This window comes from Meleagris gallopavo, chromosome 1, assembly GCF_000146605.3.
Source record: "Meleagris gallopavo isolate NT-WF06-2002-E0010 breed Aviagen turkey brand Nicholas breeding stock chromosome 1, Turkey_5.1, whole genome shotgun sequence".
Classification (NCBI taxonomy): Eukaryota; Metazoa; Chordata; class Aves; order Galliformes; family Phasianidae; genus Meleagris; species Meleagris gallopavo.
In genome coordinates this window covers 60382352-60396555 of record NC_015011.2, presented here as the reverse complement: position 1 = coordinate 60396555, position 14204 = coordinate 60382352, and the positions used below count along the sequence as shown (strand labels likewise).

General features: G+C 38.6%; 1 protein-coding gene across 2 annotated transcripts; it reads right to left on the bottom strand.

Annotated features, from left to right (window-relative positions):
* Positions 1-475: 475 nt before the first annotated feature.
* On the bottom strand, positions 476-12732 carry LOC100545357 (bcl-2-like protein 13). 2 transcript variants are annotated; one of them, XM_010714945.3, is made up of 3 exons: positions 12643-12732; positions 9620-9806; positions 476-642 (listed from the first exon to the last, which is right to left on the bottom strand). In XM_010714945.3, the coding sequence occupies exons 2-3, from the start codon at positions 9738-9740 to the stop codon at positions 491-493; spliced, it is 273 nt and encodes a 90-aa protein (XP_010713247.1). In that variant the 5' UTR covers positions 9741-9806; positions 12643-12732; the 3' UTR covers positions 476-490. The 2 variants fall into 2 exon arrangements, with proteins under 2 accessions (XP_010713247.1, XP_019471820.1); XM_019616275.1 differs by having other exon boundaries at positions 12565-12653.
* Positions 12733-14204: the final 1472 nt, after the last annotated feature.

Sequence of the window (14204 nt, the reverse complement as noted above, 5' to 3'; positions counted from 1 at the left end):
AAACAATACTCTGTTCATAAATCTTTTCCTTCTCTGTTTAAAATTTCTCAGAAAGGCCTATGTGGATTAATACAACCAGATATAGAGTCATTCTAATTCATACTTCCCATCTGAAACACATGCAAAGCAGATTGTTTCCAAACTGTCTCTTGCTGGGAGTCCCATAAAAGCCAGAGCTACCACTTAAGCATGTCCCAGAAAATAAACTGTGGAGGTGAGAAACCTGATGGTTGCAGTCCACACTACCCAGAATTCTAGTCATTTCAGTATGTTTACACTTCTGTCATGAAGCAGCTTAAGGGCTGTTTACATTTCATTATTTATAGCAGTCTAATAAAAGCAGTTCAATTGTTTGCTTTGGCTAGACTGCACCACTCCACACAGTAACATTTAACTCCGTATGACAATGTGTAGAAATCTTAGCTGGAGGGAGGAGGTGAAGAGATTCAATGCATCCAAGTATCTCTTTAACTAGAGTACTTGTTATAAATTAACCAATTATCAATTGTGAGGGGAAAATTCGAAGAGCACCTTCCAAGATCTCTTCATCAAGATGTTTTAGCTCCTCCTCGATTTCTATTTTAATCTTTTCCAAAGCCTCTTTCTCTGAAGCATGTTGTGCCATAAGCTGTTGTTGAGTCCCTAAAAGAAATAAGAGAAATTATTCCAATGTAATATTTCAAATAAGGTAAATAATGGAACATGATATTGAAATACTAACAGTAAAGGAATTCAAGATGAAGATTTTATTTCAGAAAGCAGCATGATATGTGATGCCTTAAGTGCATTTGTTAAGTAAGTTTTATTATATGAACTACAAAACACAAAGGTCGAGATTTCTGGAAGATAGAATATGAATATTAAAAAATAATAATAAATTAGAAATCCAGACCTGTAAAGCCACAGAGTACATAACAGCTTTAAAAACAAACTTATCTTGAATTTAAGACCAAAATCAACCCAAAATGTGCATGAACAAGTCATCATTAAAACTAATTTATTCATTATCAAACTATAGAACAAAGTAGGTGCTCTCAGTCTTAACATTTATTTTAAATAGCAGAATACAAAGTTTATACTGATCTCTGCAAAATCTACAAAAACACTCTGCTTTGTCAATGAAAAGTTCTGACAAGATATCAACTATACATCAGCTCACTGTTTGTTGGGAGCCTTCAGGCCACAATTAAATCACTTAGTACAGGGTTCATAAGTAACAGTAGACACAAATGACCCCACCATGGTCAGTCAATTGTCAATGCTCATTTCCTAATTACATCATTTAAAGACATGAAATGGCTGCACGTTCCCGAATATCACAAATACATCTTCTGTGTCATTTGTCACAAGAAATTGTTTCAGTCATACCATTCAGGTTTATATATAATTTCAACCATCTTCATTATTAGTTTGTGTATGTATATAAACATGAAGAGGAACTACAATCTGTTTCTAAACAGGCATAAATATTTTAGAACATTTGAACTGCCTTCTAACTGTCAACTTTTCCAGTATAAGGCAGTACAGCAAGTTACTGGCTGCTTTCTGGCACAGGTACTGGTGCAGGGGCTAGTTTAGCTGTTTTCTCTTGGTGTTTTTTATCTCCAGCATTTGTCTTGGTTTATTCCATCAGCTTTCAAACATTTCTTTAAATTCTATTCTGAAACTACATTACAAAAACCATTCTATTAATCACTGACTCATTTTCACTATACATCACTGAGTCAGTAACCTACCACTGCAATTTTCTTTTCTCTTTCGATTCCCTATTAATGTCCTATTTAGAACTAACTGTTGTATCTGCATGTAAAGTGAGCTTTGCATCAACTTACTCACAAAATACATGAATTGAAATTGACCACAAAACTTTTCTTTAAAACCTCACTTCCAGCCATTTAATTATCCCAAAGTTCTGGGATAAATTGGGCTAATTATCAGTCCTCGTTAGCCCTGAATTCTGTTGCTTTCAACAGTTACCCAAAACACAGTTTCTTAGCTCTCTTACTTCTGCATGTTACTTAGAATTCTCTTCTGGAACTAGCGTGATTTCAACACCAGCTCCTGGCTGACCTTCTGATAATAGTGTTTGTGCCCACTCTTTCCTCACTCAAACAGCTTTCTAGCACTTCTTCATTTCTGTCTGGAAAACATTAAACCTTAATGTGGTGCTCTACAAACAACTGCCCGTTTTCTTTCATTGATTTCTATTTATATCTGCTTAAATTTACTGTAAATACTGTATTACCTTCCCATTTTCTCCACACTGGAGACACAACATCACTGGTTTTCACGTCAGCATGTGAAAGCCACAACAACAATATACACACAGATGTGGAGTAAAGTACACCAGGCATATTTCTGTATTTTTAAATGCTTGACAGCATTGCAAGGTCTCTGAGTCTTGAAAGCTATGTTAAAATTCCACAGAATCAACTCACCAAATGTGTACTAACGCTCTTTCTGACAGATAGCTGTGAGACAAATTCTTGCCAACTAATGTGTAGGCCAGGGTAAAACGTTTATGTTTCTTTAAGTGAAGAGTCCAAAGGAACAACAGATAGATAAGTTCTATTCTACTTAACCTCACAATTATGTCACCATCACCACATTCAGAAGAACTTCATTGAATTTCTGAAATCCCTTCTCAAACAGTCCGTTCTCTCACTCTGAGCCACAAATTCCAGAGAGGAGCAAACTGTTCCTCCTTCTGGTTAATGAACAGACACTCACTGACACCTCGTCAACCCCTTCACGGTTGACTCTTTCAAAAGCCAAACCGCTGCTTCACAGTCAAGTGCAACAAGTACGTGCAAGTGCAAACTCTTATTTTAACCTGTGCTTCACCCTGTCCACCAAAAGGACGAGGGTATTCAGAAGAGCACTCGTTCTCACGGGACTGTTGTGATGATGATCACACATGACAAGCTGTCATACTTTATAATAAGTCACCCGGAAAATGGAAGGAAGAGAAATTCCACTGCTGCCAGCATACAAAAGAGCTGTTTAGATAATCAGCACTGCAGTCAATGGTTTCCATCTCGTAACACCCACAACTTTGCAGCTGCTGCTGATTCCAATAGCACCTGACTATTCGGTCATGCCAAAAAAAAAATAAAACCTACCCCCTCCTGGATGAGTGACTTTGCACTGTTTGTTACCCTAATTATCAACAGACCTCAGCTTTCTGCATCTCACGTATATTGACTCTGACAACAAAAAAATGCATGTAGTATTGGGAGAATAGTGTGTTCCAACCGCAAAGCTCCTAAGCAAGCAGCATCTTTTTCCTTCTTTAGACAACTTCCATGTCAGTTGGCAAATAGATAGAGGAAAGCGGTAAAAACAGCTCCTAGTAGATGTTCATTCTTTAATATTGCAAACAGTCCCACCAGAAATGGCACTTGTAAGATATATAAACACTGAATGCTTCTCTATGCTGAAAAAAAAAATTACAGGTTTGCCTACTAAGAGCTTTTGCTAAACTGACTCTGAAAGGCCTCTTTCCAGTGCAAAGACGGAGCAAACTTCTGTTACACATTCTTACAAGAAGTGCATTCTACTTTCTATTTATGGAACAAATGTTCCCTTTTGCACAAGTGTTTTTTGTTGTTAGGATTTTCTTTTTCAGTTATATAGAGGTAGCCTGCAAAATAGGAGAAAAAAGGTTTAAAAAGTCCCTCAGGCACTGCATGGCTGTCAGTCAGACACTGTTGCCACTACCAACAAATGCAGTAGTGCAGTAAAATTCTGCCAGTAAGGCTGTTCATTCCAGAAGTTTAGTAATAATACAAGACTAACCCGTTCCCCAACGTTCAGCCTTGGAGGAGGAGGGATGGGAAGCCATGCATTAGTTAGAGAACTAGCATTGATTCTACAGTGTTTGTGTTAACTAAAGCTAGCAAGACAACAGTAGCTGCAAGGAGAGACTAAAGGCATTACACCTCTTTTCTTTTTCAGCAAGAATGCCTCTGATGTCACAGATTGCTTCTGTGTGTGCTTTATTTTTTTCTTTAATGGCCGTCATTTTAATTTACCAGTAACTCCATTTTTTAGTTCTTTCTTAAGACTTTACACAAACTTTCATATAGTCAACATTCAATTCCAAATTTACTCTCGGCATGACTAATATTTCTCTAACACCTCAGACTTTTTACAACGACAAAGAAAAGCAAGCACCTAAAATTTCTGCAATCATTGAGAAGTTTTGATGAGAATATGACAAATCTCTTTCTAAATGTATTTGCCTTTCTTCTTTTAGGAAAAGCATGTGCATCACCGCAGCAAATTCTAGAATACAGACACACAGAGGTAGCCCTTGAATTTAGAAGATGTTTAGAAGCAGCTCTTTATAAGCCATAAGATGATTCTGCTTAAACTAATATAGGAAATATATTCTTCCCAAAAATAGGAAGAACCAAAAAAGACACGAGACATTGTCAATTAGCAGTCTAGTGTTGGCTGCAAGGAGTCTTTATTAAGTGAGAATTCATTTTCCAGGAAGGACTACCTTTTTCTTGTCCAAGTCACCCCCTAAAAACTCCCTTTCCTTGCCTAAGCTGAGGAAATAGCTTCCCTGCTACCACTGAGTTGTTCCAACATACAACATGGATCTTTTCAGACTGTGATCTTTCAGCTCAAGTATGTATGTTTTGCCCCAACTGGAAAGTTTCTAAGAAATCAATCGCATCTAAGTTAAAAATACCTCAAAAACTCCCCTAACTTCTTATAGACCAACAATGGGCACTATGGAGGTTAAGAGAAGAAACAAGGACAGAGTACAAAGAAAACCAAGAGAGTCTACAACAGCCACTCCAACAGCCACCTGCTGATAGAAAATCTTGCAAGAAATACTCCATCCATGATGGTCAATACCACATAAAACATAGTAATGTTAAATATGGGATGGCCAGTAAGGAGCCTTGAGCTCACCCAAAATGCAGTAAGCCTATCATCTCTGCACAGCTGTACGTGTATCTTCTGAGATGTAACAGAACTCACTTCAAACTGAAGAGAAATGAACAAATAAACATAAAATCAATTCCTCCCATCATCCCTATATTCAATACTACTCAGCTGTAAGATCTGTGTGTGGGAAATGGCTCCAGGCTTTGAATATTTAGAGCACCTCACACGGTAACAAAACATCATGCAAAATAGTTGGATTAAAAGTACTGTGGATAAGATGCATCTCAGGGAAGCCACAAAACTGACAAAGTTTTGTTCACCTCTTCTATCATGTGTGCTACCATGTAATAGTGGCCTTGGCTATAAATCTCTTGGATGCTAGGTGAGTTCAGGGATTATATTAAGATTTCTTATTCAGGAGACTGCTGAAAGAATAGAATAAAATAAAAATCCAGAAAAGAGTACTTCCCTGAGAATCTTTGCCACATGGAATGAAGTCAAATAATGGGAAAGTAGATTAAGAAAGCAAATATGCTAAAAAATTGCTCCTTGTTTAAACATAAAGACATGTTTATAATATAAGTATATCAAATCACAAAATCAAAGTATTTCAACTCACTTAAAAAATGAGTGCTAGTAACAGCTGCAATGGACTGAAAGTTTTTGTAATCAAGGGAAATGATGTACAAATATCTCCCAGTGCTTGGTATTGTTAGTATTATTTTCAGTGTTTGAAACAGTAGTTACAGACACTACAAGAATTCTGGAAAAATAATAAAGCACTTCTTCACAATTTAATGAACAAGTAACTGACAGCTTCCACACACATTTTAAATGATTGCACTCATCAGTTGCTTCAGACTGTATGAACTTACACAGATGATATTTTATCATGTATGCAACAGCAGGTTTCTTGGAGCAATTTATATTTTCACTTATAAGAAAATCTACCAATAAGTAGCAGAATTCATTGCTAACAGGCTTTAAGTAGGCTGAATTTGGGTGACTATTCTGCCAAAACAGTATTAAAAGTAACCTCTAAAATTACTCCTCAGTTCTAAACCTGCTGGATTTCCCTCTGGAGACACCAAAATCTCCCAGAGAATATTGCACTGAAATCAACCATATCATACCATAGAACCATCATGTCAAAAGATTATGCCCAATAAATCTTCAGAAGCCTAGATAACTGCAGATGGTTCTCTTCTTAGTCCCTGCACTGAACAGCAGCTATCTGAATTAAATGTTCAAACTAGTAATCAGATGTTGACTTAAAAACTGTCCTCTTTGGCTGAAGACAGAAGTGTTTTTACTGTTGTAACTGAAACCATAATTCTTGCAACAAACCCCAAACCAATCAAAATATCCCAAAGGAAATACAGTGAGGTAGATATCCATGTAATTTGCTTGAGGTTTCTTTTTACTATATCAAATCTCCCTGAAAGCAATCATTCTAGTAAATATACTAGGTCTGAAAAAAAATGAGAAACAAGTGTCTTCAAGATTTTACTCTTACCTGAGTTTTTGGAATAGAAAGACATGGAGAAAGAACTTTCTAGCATGAGATGCAAAAAAGCTGAGGTTTTAGGGAGATGAGTGTAGCAGGTAAATGGACAAAAGCATTCAATTTCTCCTCTCAGTTCTAGCAGATGAAGTAGCACCATTAGACTCTAGTTTAACTGGATTGTAGAAGTTCCACTGAAATTTGGGATACCAGTGCAGGAGCAGATGCCTGAAAAGTATACAAATACCAACTACACCTGGTAGAGATATATATATTCATATTTTGGCATTTTGTAATGGAATGTAATGGAAAGAGAGAAGATCCTCCAATGGGCGATTCAAGCTAGCTATAATTGGGTTCCTGCATTGACCCACGCTCTAGAGGAATCTCACTCTCCACTGGAAAAAGGAGACTGAAAAGCTTAACATAATAAAGGTAAGTCAGCCTTTCTGAATACTCCTCATACATTATAATAAGATAAAGAAATCAAACAAAGAATAAAGACTTAGATTTAAAAGAAATATATATGAGAGGATCATAAACCAGAGTCAAGACTTCACAAGAATGGCATGCATAAAACAGGTAAGTGTTTTGCAACTGAACTACAAAAAAGCAACAGTCAAACATCACTTTTTATACTGTCTCACATGAAAGGTCTACCAGCATAATAAGCAAACTAAAGCAAAATAAGATTCAGCCCCAGGTACTCTGTATCAGAACCCCCTCAAGTCGTAAATAAATGCATTCAGCCACAAAGAGTAGAAGCATTAGTGATTAGAGTTTTAAAATGCCACAAAAACCATCAGTGAAATGAAATAGGGGTCAGTCAAGGTACTGTTTCTATGGTTGATGACAACATATGGAAAACACACCAGCAAGCATGATGTAATGTCATATTTTTATTATGCCTCAAATTTACTTTATGAAAAACAAGTTTCTTCTTCACAATGGGATCCTAAACAACAACTATTCATTTTCATTTACTGGCTTTCACATCTCTTGTTCTAAGCAGGCCTCTTATGCCACACTTGTAACTGTAGTGCCCAAGTGTCTGCCAGCAGCAAACTAGGAAGTACGGGAAACATCCATTATGGGCTTCTTGCTCTCATTGTCCCCCTAGGGGAGAAGCATACAGAGCACACTGCTTTGGCAGTTTTCAGTTCATAGACACCAGGCACATGCTAGCCAACAAGGAATACTGACTACATGTAGCTACTTGATATTCAAATAATATGCATACAGCACTTTGAAGCATACACACAGCTGCTGCCACACATAGCCTGAGTGTAGCTGACTGTTCAATCACAAGCAATGAGAAAAGAAGTAGGAGAAAAGATCTTTTAAAAGTAATTCCCAGACAAACGAAAGATGTTGGAAATACAGAAAGCAGAAAAGCAACAGGAAAAATTGGTTCAGAAAGAATGAAACAAATCCTTAAACACAAGATTAGTCTTGACACTTGGTTCAGTAAGAGGATGAAGTCCATCCAAAGCATGGTCAACAGAATGAGAAATAAGGCAGATGAAAAGAAAGGGAAAAATATTTTCTCAACAGTTGTTGATCATAAAGACATAATATCACTGAGAGGGATCTCATAACAGTGAGGAAAACGTTGCACTGACTTTCAGGATTAGAGAGTTCTGGTAAGGGAAATGCATAATTTCCTCCTTAGAAGAGAAGTTTCAGAGCAATGAATGAAAGGGATGAAAGGACAGATTTGGAAACTATCAATACTTTTGAGTATTCTAATAGCAAATGCAACTATACTCTGCTGTCACATGAGCTAACATATCCAAATCATGTCTGAAAAGTAGATTCGTTATCTTTACTCAGTGACTAAAAGCCTCCTTAAGTGATTAGAAAAACTGCATTTAAGCATTTGTAGCTTCCTCTCTATACAGTTTTAATATTGCTCTTGAATTCAAATATTTATTAGTGGTTTCAGTACTAACAAAGCATTCAGTTTCCTCTCAATTTTCAAAGGTAACAAGAGCCAAATTATAGAAAGCTTTAAGACTAAGTTTCCTTTAGAAACTTTGCATTTATAGAAAGTAGACTCTTCCACGCTGTAGTTTTGTACTTACTTGATATATTACCAGTTATAGAAGCTATCCCAGATGGGTTATTCAGTATGAGATGTTATTCCTAAAATAAGCACTTTTTCCAGCAAATGGTTTTGTGAAACAGCATATTGGCATGAAGGTGTCTCTCCATTCATGGACTGCAGATACAGTCACAGTGGAAGAAACAGACACATCTCACAGATACAAAGCTTAATTTTACACAGGAAATAATATAACCAGCATATGTTACAGGGCCATACTGACAACACTATTTCTGCCTTATCTCTGATGCTCTGTTTTCTTTTCAAGCATTTCTCAATTTCTGACAGGTAACTTCGGTAACACAGTACATATTTTTAAATGTTTGCTCAAGGATTTTTTTTTCTTTAAATGTGCCTTCATCAGGAGTTCTGAAGGAACTGGTAGGAACACATACATCACTAAGAACTGACAGGACAGCAAAAAAAGTCTGGATAAACAACATTTAAATGTTGTTTAAATGTTTGCCAACACAAAATGCGGGAAGTTTCACAACCTGGAACATGAAAGACAATCTGTCAAACTTATTTTATTCTGCTTAATCTCCTGTACATATAAACTTGTTCTGGAAGAAACATCTTACTCCATGCAGCCCTTGCTTCTTAAAAATAAACGAATAAATAGATGCAGTGTAGGCCAGATTAAGTCTCACATCTCTACGCTACCACTGACTGACAACAACAGAAGTGTTAACATAACTGGGCAAAACTATTCAGTACATGAGATTGCCTAAGTCACCACACAAGCTTTATGCTGGTAAGCACCTCCTCATCCCTCATTAATTCTACTTGCCTCCCCAAAAAGCAAGCACAGCCTCAGATTCCTAAGATTGCTCAACAACAGTAACACAAATCTATCCTTCCTAATCTGAAGACAGCTAATAATTTTTTTTTTTCCTTCATAAACGCCAGTCAGCCCTGGCATAGCACAAAGTAAAACAGTAATCTGAATAAAACAACTCTGTTTTGATCAGTATCTCTTACTGCTCATTTTATTATTCATTTAAATGCATAGAGAGATGGACAACACAAAACATTAGGCTGACATTCTGCATACATGCGTATTGTAAAAACAGTTGTAAATGTCAACAGGCACGTGTAAATGTTACCTTGAGTTGAAGCAGAAGGATGCTCCTGTGGCTTTTCTTGTGATAAAAGCCCCAGGTAGCTGAGAACTACGTATTTTGTTTCATAGTGAAATCCTACAGGCACAGCAGTAGAGGACGCCATCGGGTTGGCTTGCTATGTGTTAGCGCTCTTATTGGGCACGTAGGCTTTTCTCTGGGTTACTGAACACTGTAAGAAAAAAGAAGAGTGGTTTGTTCGTTGTTTTTTTAATAAAGTTGCAATAGGTCATGAATTCATACATAACAAGGAATTATGTAACAATCATGAAGTAATATCCAGAGTTTTGCCTTTATATCCTATGCATTCTTACTTTAATAAAAACTATGCAGAGTAAAACCAAATGCCTTCAAGTCTAGTGCTCTGACTGCAGTTAGCAGTGGAATTTCTCACTCCTGCTTGGCATTACACACTCTCACATTAAAGCAAATTGAAGAGTTCCTCACCATGCGTCTGCCTTTTAATACCTCCCAACTCAACCACATACAAAAATACAGGCGTAGTCATGCAAAGAGGTTTGAAGGGTTCTGAAGACTCAGTTAACTGCAGTTTGAGGTAAAAAGGACAGCCTTCAGAGAAACTCCCTTTCCCTAAGCCTCATAAAGGTATTTTCGTCACTCTTTGCTTTCTCAGATTCCATATTACAATGCAAAAAATTTATCACAGGAAAAGAGACAACTGTCTCAACCACAACTGTCTCAAACTCATTTTACTGTTCCAACAGCAATGGCAAACACATGGTCAACACAGGAAACTCTACGTTCGTTGCTGGGATTGGAAGAACAGATGGCTGCGTGTCCTGGATTTCTCACCAGACATTAATAGTCATAAAACAGAAATCTGTATCTAATAGTGACATCTGGTCAAAGAATGACCTTATTTCACTATTGGTTTAGTTGCTTCTTCAAACACTCAAACAAGAACAAGCTAGGAGAAATAGAAATTAAAAACAGTCATCAATGACAAGGAAAAACTAAATAAATCTCAAAAGACAACATGTAAGTGAGGAAAGAGCAACACAGCAGATTGAAACAAAGCGTCAGACTAACCAACATGTTCTAGCATTTTATATAAGGAACAGCCTGGAGAACTACTTCAAATCAACCTGATAAACCCAACAGCAACAAGAGTTTCCAAATGAATTTTCAACATCAAGCTCTCCATCACTTCAAGCAGCCACTCTCAGATAAGCAGCAGCTCACACCTGGCCATTGTTACCTGGCCAATTGATGCCTAACTGGAAGGCCAGCAGGAAAGCTCACACTGCTGAACAGGTACATAACAGATACTGAAGGAGCTAGAGAATTTATAAGCTTCAGAATATGGGTATGTTTAGAAGAAATATTTAAGCCAAGTTTAAAACTCCAAGTTGTAATGGGAAAAAGAGCTGGTGGAAAATTGGCTAAGAGTTCCTTCTTTGAACTATAACGGCTCTACTTTCTGAAATTTGTTCATTATTGAAAACAGAGGAGGATACTTTCCTGAAGACTATATTCTGGGAAGCCCTTCCTCTTCTTGTGCACTTCAAATTCTTGAAATCCTTTACCAGAAATATTCACTTGAGTCTTTGCTACAGCTAGAACTGAAACAGTGATTTATATTGGAAAGAATCAAAAACTAAAGGTAACACTTGACATATCATGCTTCAGAAACACAAGAAGTTACAGCAAAGGACAAACCTGACTTTTCTACAATACGCAGCTACCCTTCAGCCACTATCACAAACTGAGATTTTAATAAACATGAGAGATTTGGAAAGAACTACTCAGGAGACTTCAGGATCATTAACAATAGATGTATTCGTCAGGCCAGATCCTCAGCTGCAATCTGCACATCCCCAGATGTGAAAGATGCCATTCACCAAAAAGCAAAAGCTCCTCAGTACGTTTCAGTTTTGTTTTGCTCACAGAGATCCACAGTCCTGAAACTAAAGCACTTCCTGCAATGCCTACACAACGAATGGGAGCCTTTCAAGCCAACCTGTACAGACCTGTCCAGAAAGAATGAGCCTGATGGGGGGGTCTACAGAAATCCAGACACTATAATGCATATCAAAGACCGGCTCTGAATATATATAATAAACATTAGTCTTTAAAACAGATTTTCAAAGAAAATGGAAGAAGAAAAAATTTTGTCAAAACAAGAATGAAATTCTATACCAGCACAGTGATCCACGTGCAGCAGTGAGGCCTAACTCATGAAAATTTCAGCACGCTTAGCTCAGCACCTCTGGAGGGGGTGGAGGAAAGAGAGTCAGACCACAACTTGTTTAAATAGTGGCTAATGTTTCCCTGGGAAAGCAATGGATAAAAAACAACAACAACTTCAATTGAAAAAAAAGTACCCACTTGGGCAGATGCGTATTGAGAGGTAGTTTATACTGAATGATAAGGAACAGTTAAGAATTTGAATAGAAGGCTATCTAAAGCTTCGCAAAAAAGAACATCAGACTGGAAAAAATCACTCACTGGCCTTCCTTCCAGAGAATACCATAACTGAATTACTCATTTTAAATTGCGAACTATTGTTTTTGTTTTCAAAAAGACATAGATAAATACTGACTCAGATACTTTAAGTATTGCAGAAAAGGCCATTTTTCAGGAATGAGTGGGATTAGAAAAGGACACACAGCTTGAACAACCAGATCAGAGGGAGGAGAGCTTTCCACTAGAGAAGCAAGATGTAACGGAGGCCAGAAACAATTTAAGAGACTAAGACAAAGGCTTGCTTGGAAGATGTAATGGATCAGAGGAAACAAGGCATTGCAGGAATAAGCCTTCAAAACACGGCCAAGGAGGTTACTTCTGGTTCAGCAAATTTTTGCACTGCTACTTAAAAAACTAAAGAGATTACAATGAGGTGATTTTTCCTTTGTAGGAAGTAATTCACAGTATCTCTAACTCTGCACCCACGGGGGAGAAAAACCTACCCCTGTTCAAGCTGCTGTTCTTTATTCCTCCAACCAACCACACTGCTTGTTCTATGTGGGCTGAGCCATTCAACTGACCTGAACACAGCAGTCGTAGTCAGACTGGCATTTCCTCAAGCAATCTGTCACATCCTAATCCACAGAAGAGTTACATGTTAGTTAAAGGGCGATGCAAATCTACCCACGAATACAGTCAACATAATCCCTTAGAGAGGGGACTCAGCCATATTTCAGTCCTCCCTTGAAAAATCCCAGTGTGCATCCAGCTGCATTTGCTACACACCATTCAAATGCCAAAATGTAGCGATGCTGCAGAGCGGAACAATTCAGCAGTTGCCACTGAGGACTGCCACACATCTGACTGTTGCACATCACAGACACACCGCATGCATGTGGAGCTGCAGCCTTGCAAACTATTTTGCTGTATGCTTATAAAAATAGCAGTTGATCAATATTTCGACCAATTTCTGTGTAACGTGCTAAAAACAGGTCCAGAACCAAGAGCACAGTACAGACTTCCTTATTTTTAAGAACAAGGCCCCTGTCACGACAAGTCCTGTATCCAAGTCTTGCTCAAAAAGAGTCATTCCAAGACTCGAAGCAAGTTGTCAAGCTTCACTTACCAGCTACAATCTCACTCAGAACACTTCCTGTTGTTGGAGAATTATTTCAAAGTACACACGGCCTCAGTCAGTAACTGCTCAGCTGAGCAAAGACAGTGAGATTTAGAGAGGCAACAAACCTGCAGCACTGGAGTTCAAATCACTTTAAGGAAGCTCATGGGTTTGGATTATCCCTCTGTAACAGGTAACTGCTCTCAGCTTTCCCAGTTGGCAACACATGTCTCTAACTCACAGCCTCACATTTACACAGGAGTTCCTCTTCAGATGTACCCAACTGTGAGGAGCTGCTTGCAGGACGCGCAGCTACAAATCCACACCCTGTGCCAACTTCATGGAAACCACCCAGCGCTCCGCCACCTCACCAGAAAGGCTGAGCGGGGGATTGGGATGAGGTGCTTGCGCAGACTGGTCCAACCCTGCAGCAGTTTGCCTCCCAAACACCTGCCCTAGCAGGCAGGGCACCTGGCTGCGGGCTGGCTGCTAGACAAACTCCTCGGCCTACTTTTCTGAGAGTACTAATGACTAAGAGATTGCTTTCAATAAGCTGAGAACTACTGAGTCCAAACACGTCGATCCCAATTGGAGATGAATCAATGCTGCATCCATTACCAGTCCCCAGTGTCACGTAATGGATGGTAGCTCTGGAAAGCGCGATGGCCGTGTATCTGGGCAGTGGCTTTGGTTGGCCTTAGAAGGAGCTGTAATTAAGTGAGCATTTTAGGCGAAACGTTTGACTGCCTTTTAGGAAGAAAACCAAGACCTGTGCGGGCTATCCACTAGAAAGCTTCTGTTTTCAGAGCTGCCAGCCACCTCTCCAAACCACTACGGCACAGCTTTGCTAACGGGCGAGGAACCCTTTTCCTATCGCCCCCCACCATTCCCTCGACCCGCAGGCACACACAGCACCACAAAACGGGGCCGGAACAGCTGCACGGCTCTGCGGGAGCGCATCGTAAGCCACTCCGTTACTACGGCGATGAATGAGATATTTCTATCCCGGCGGCACGGAGCCGGGAT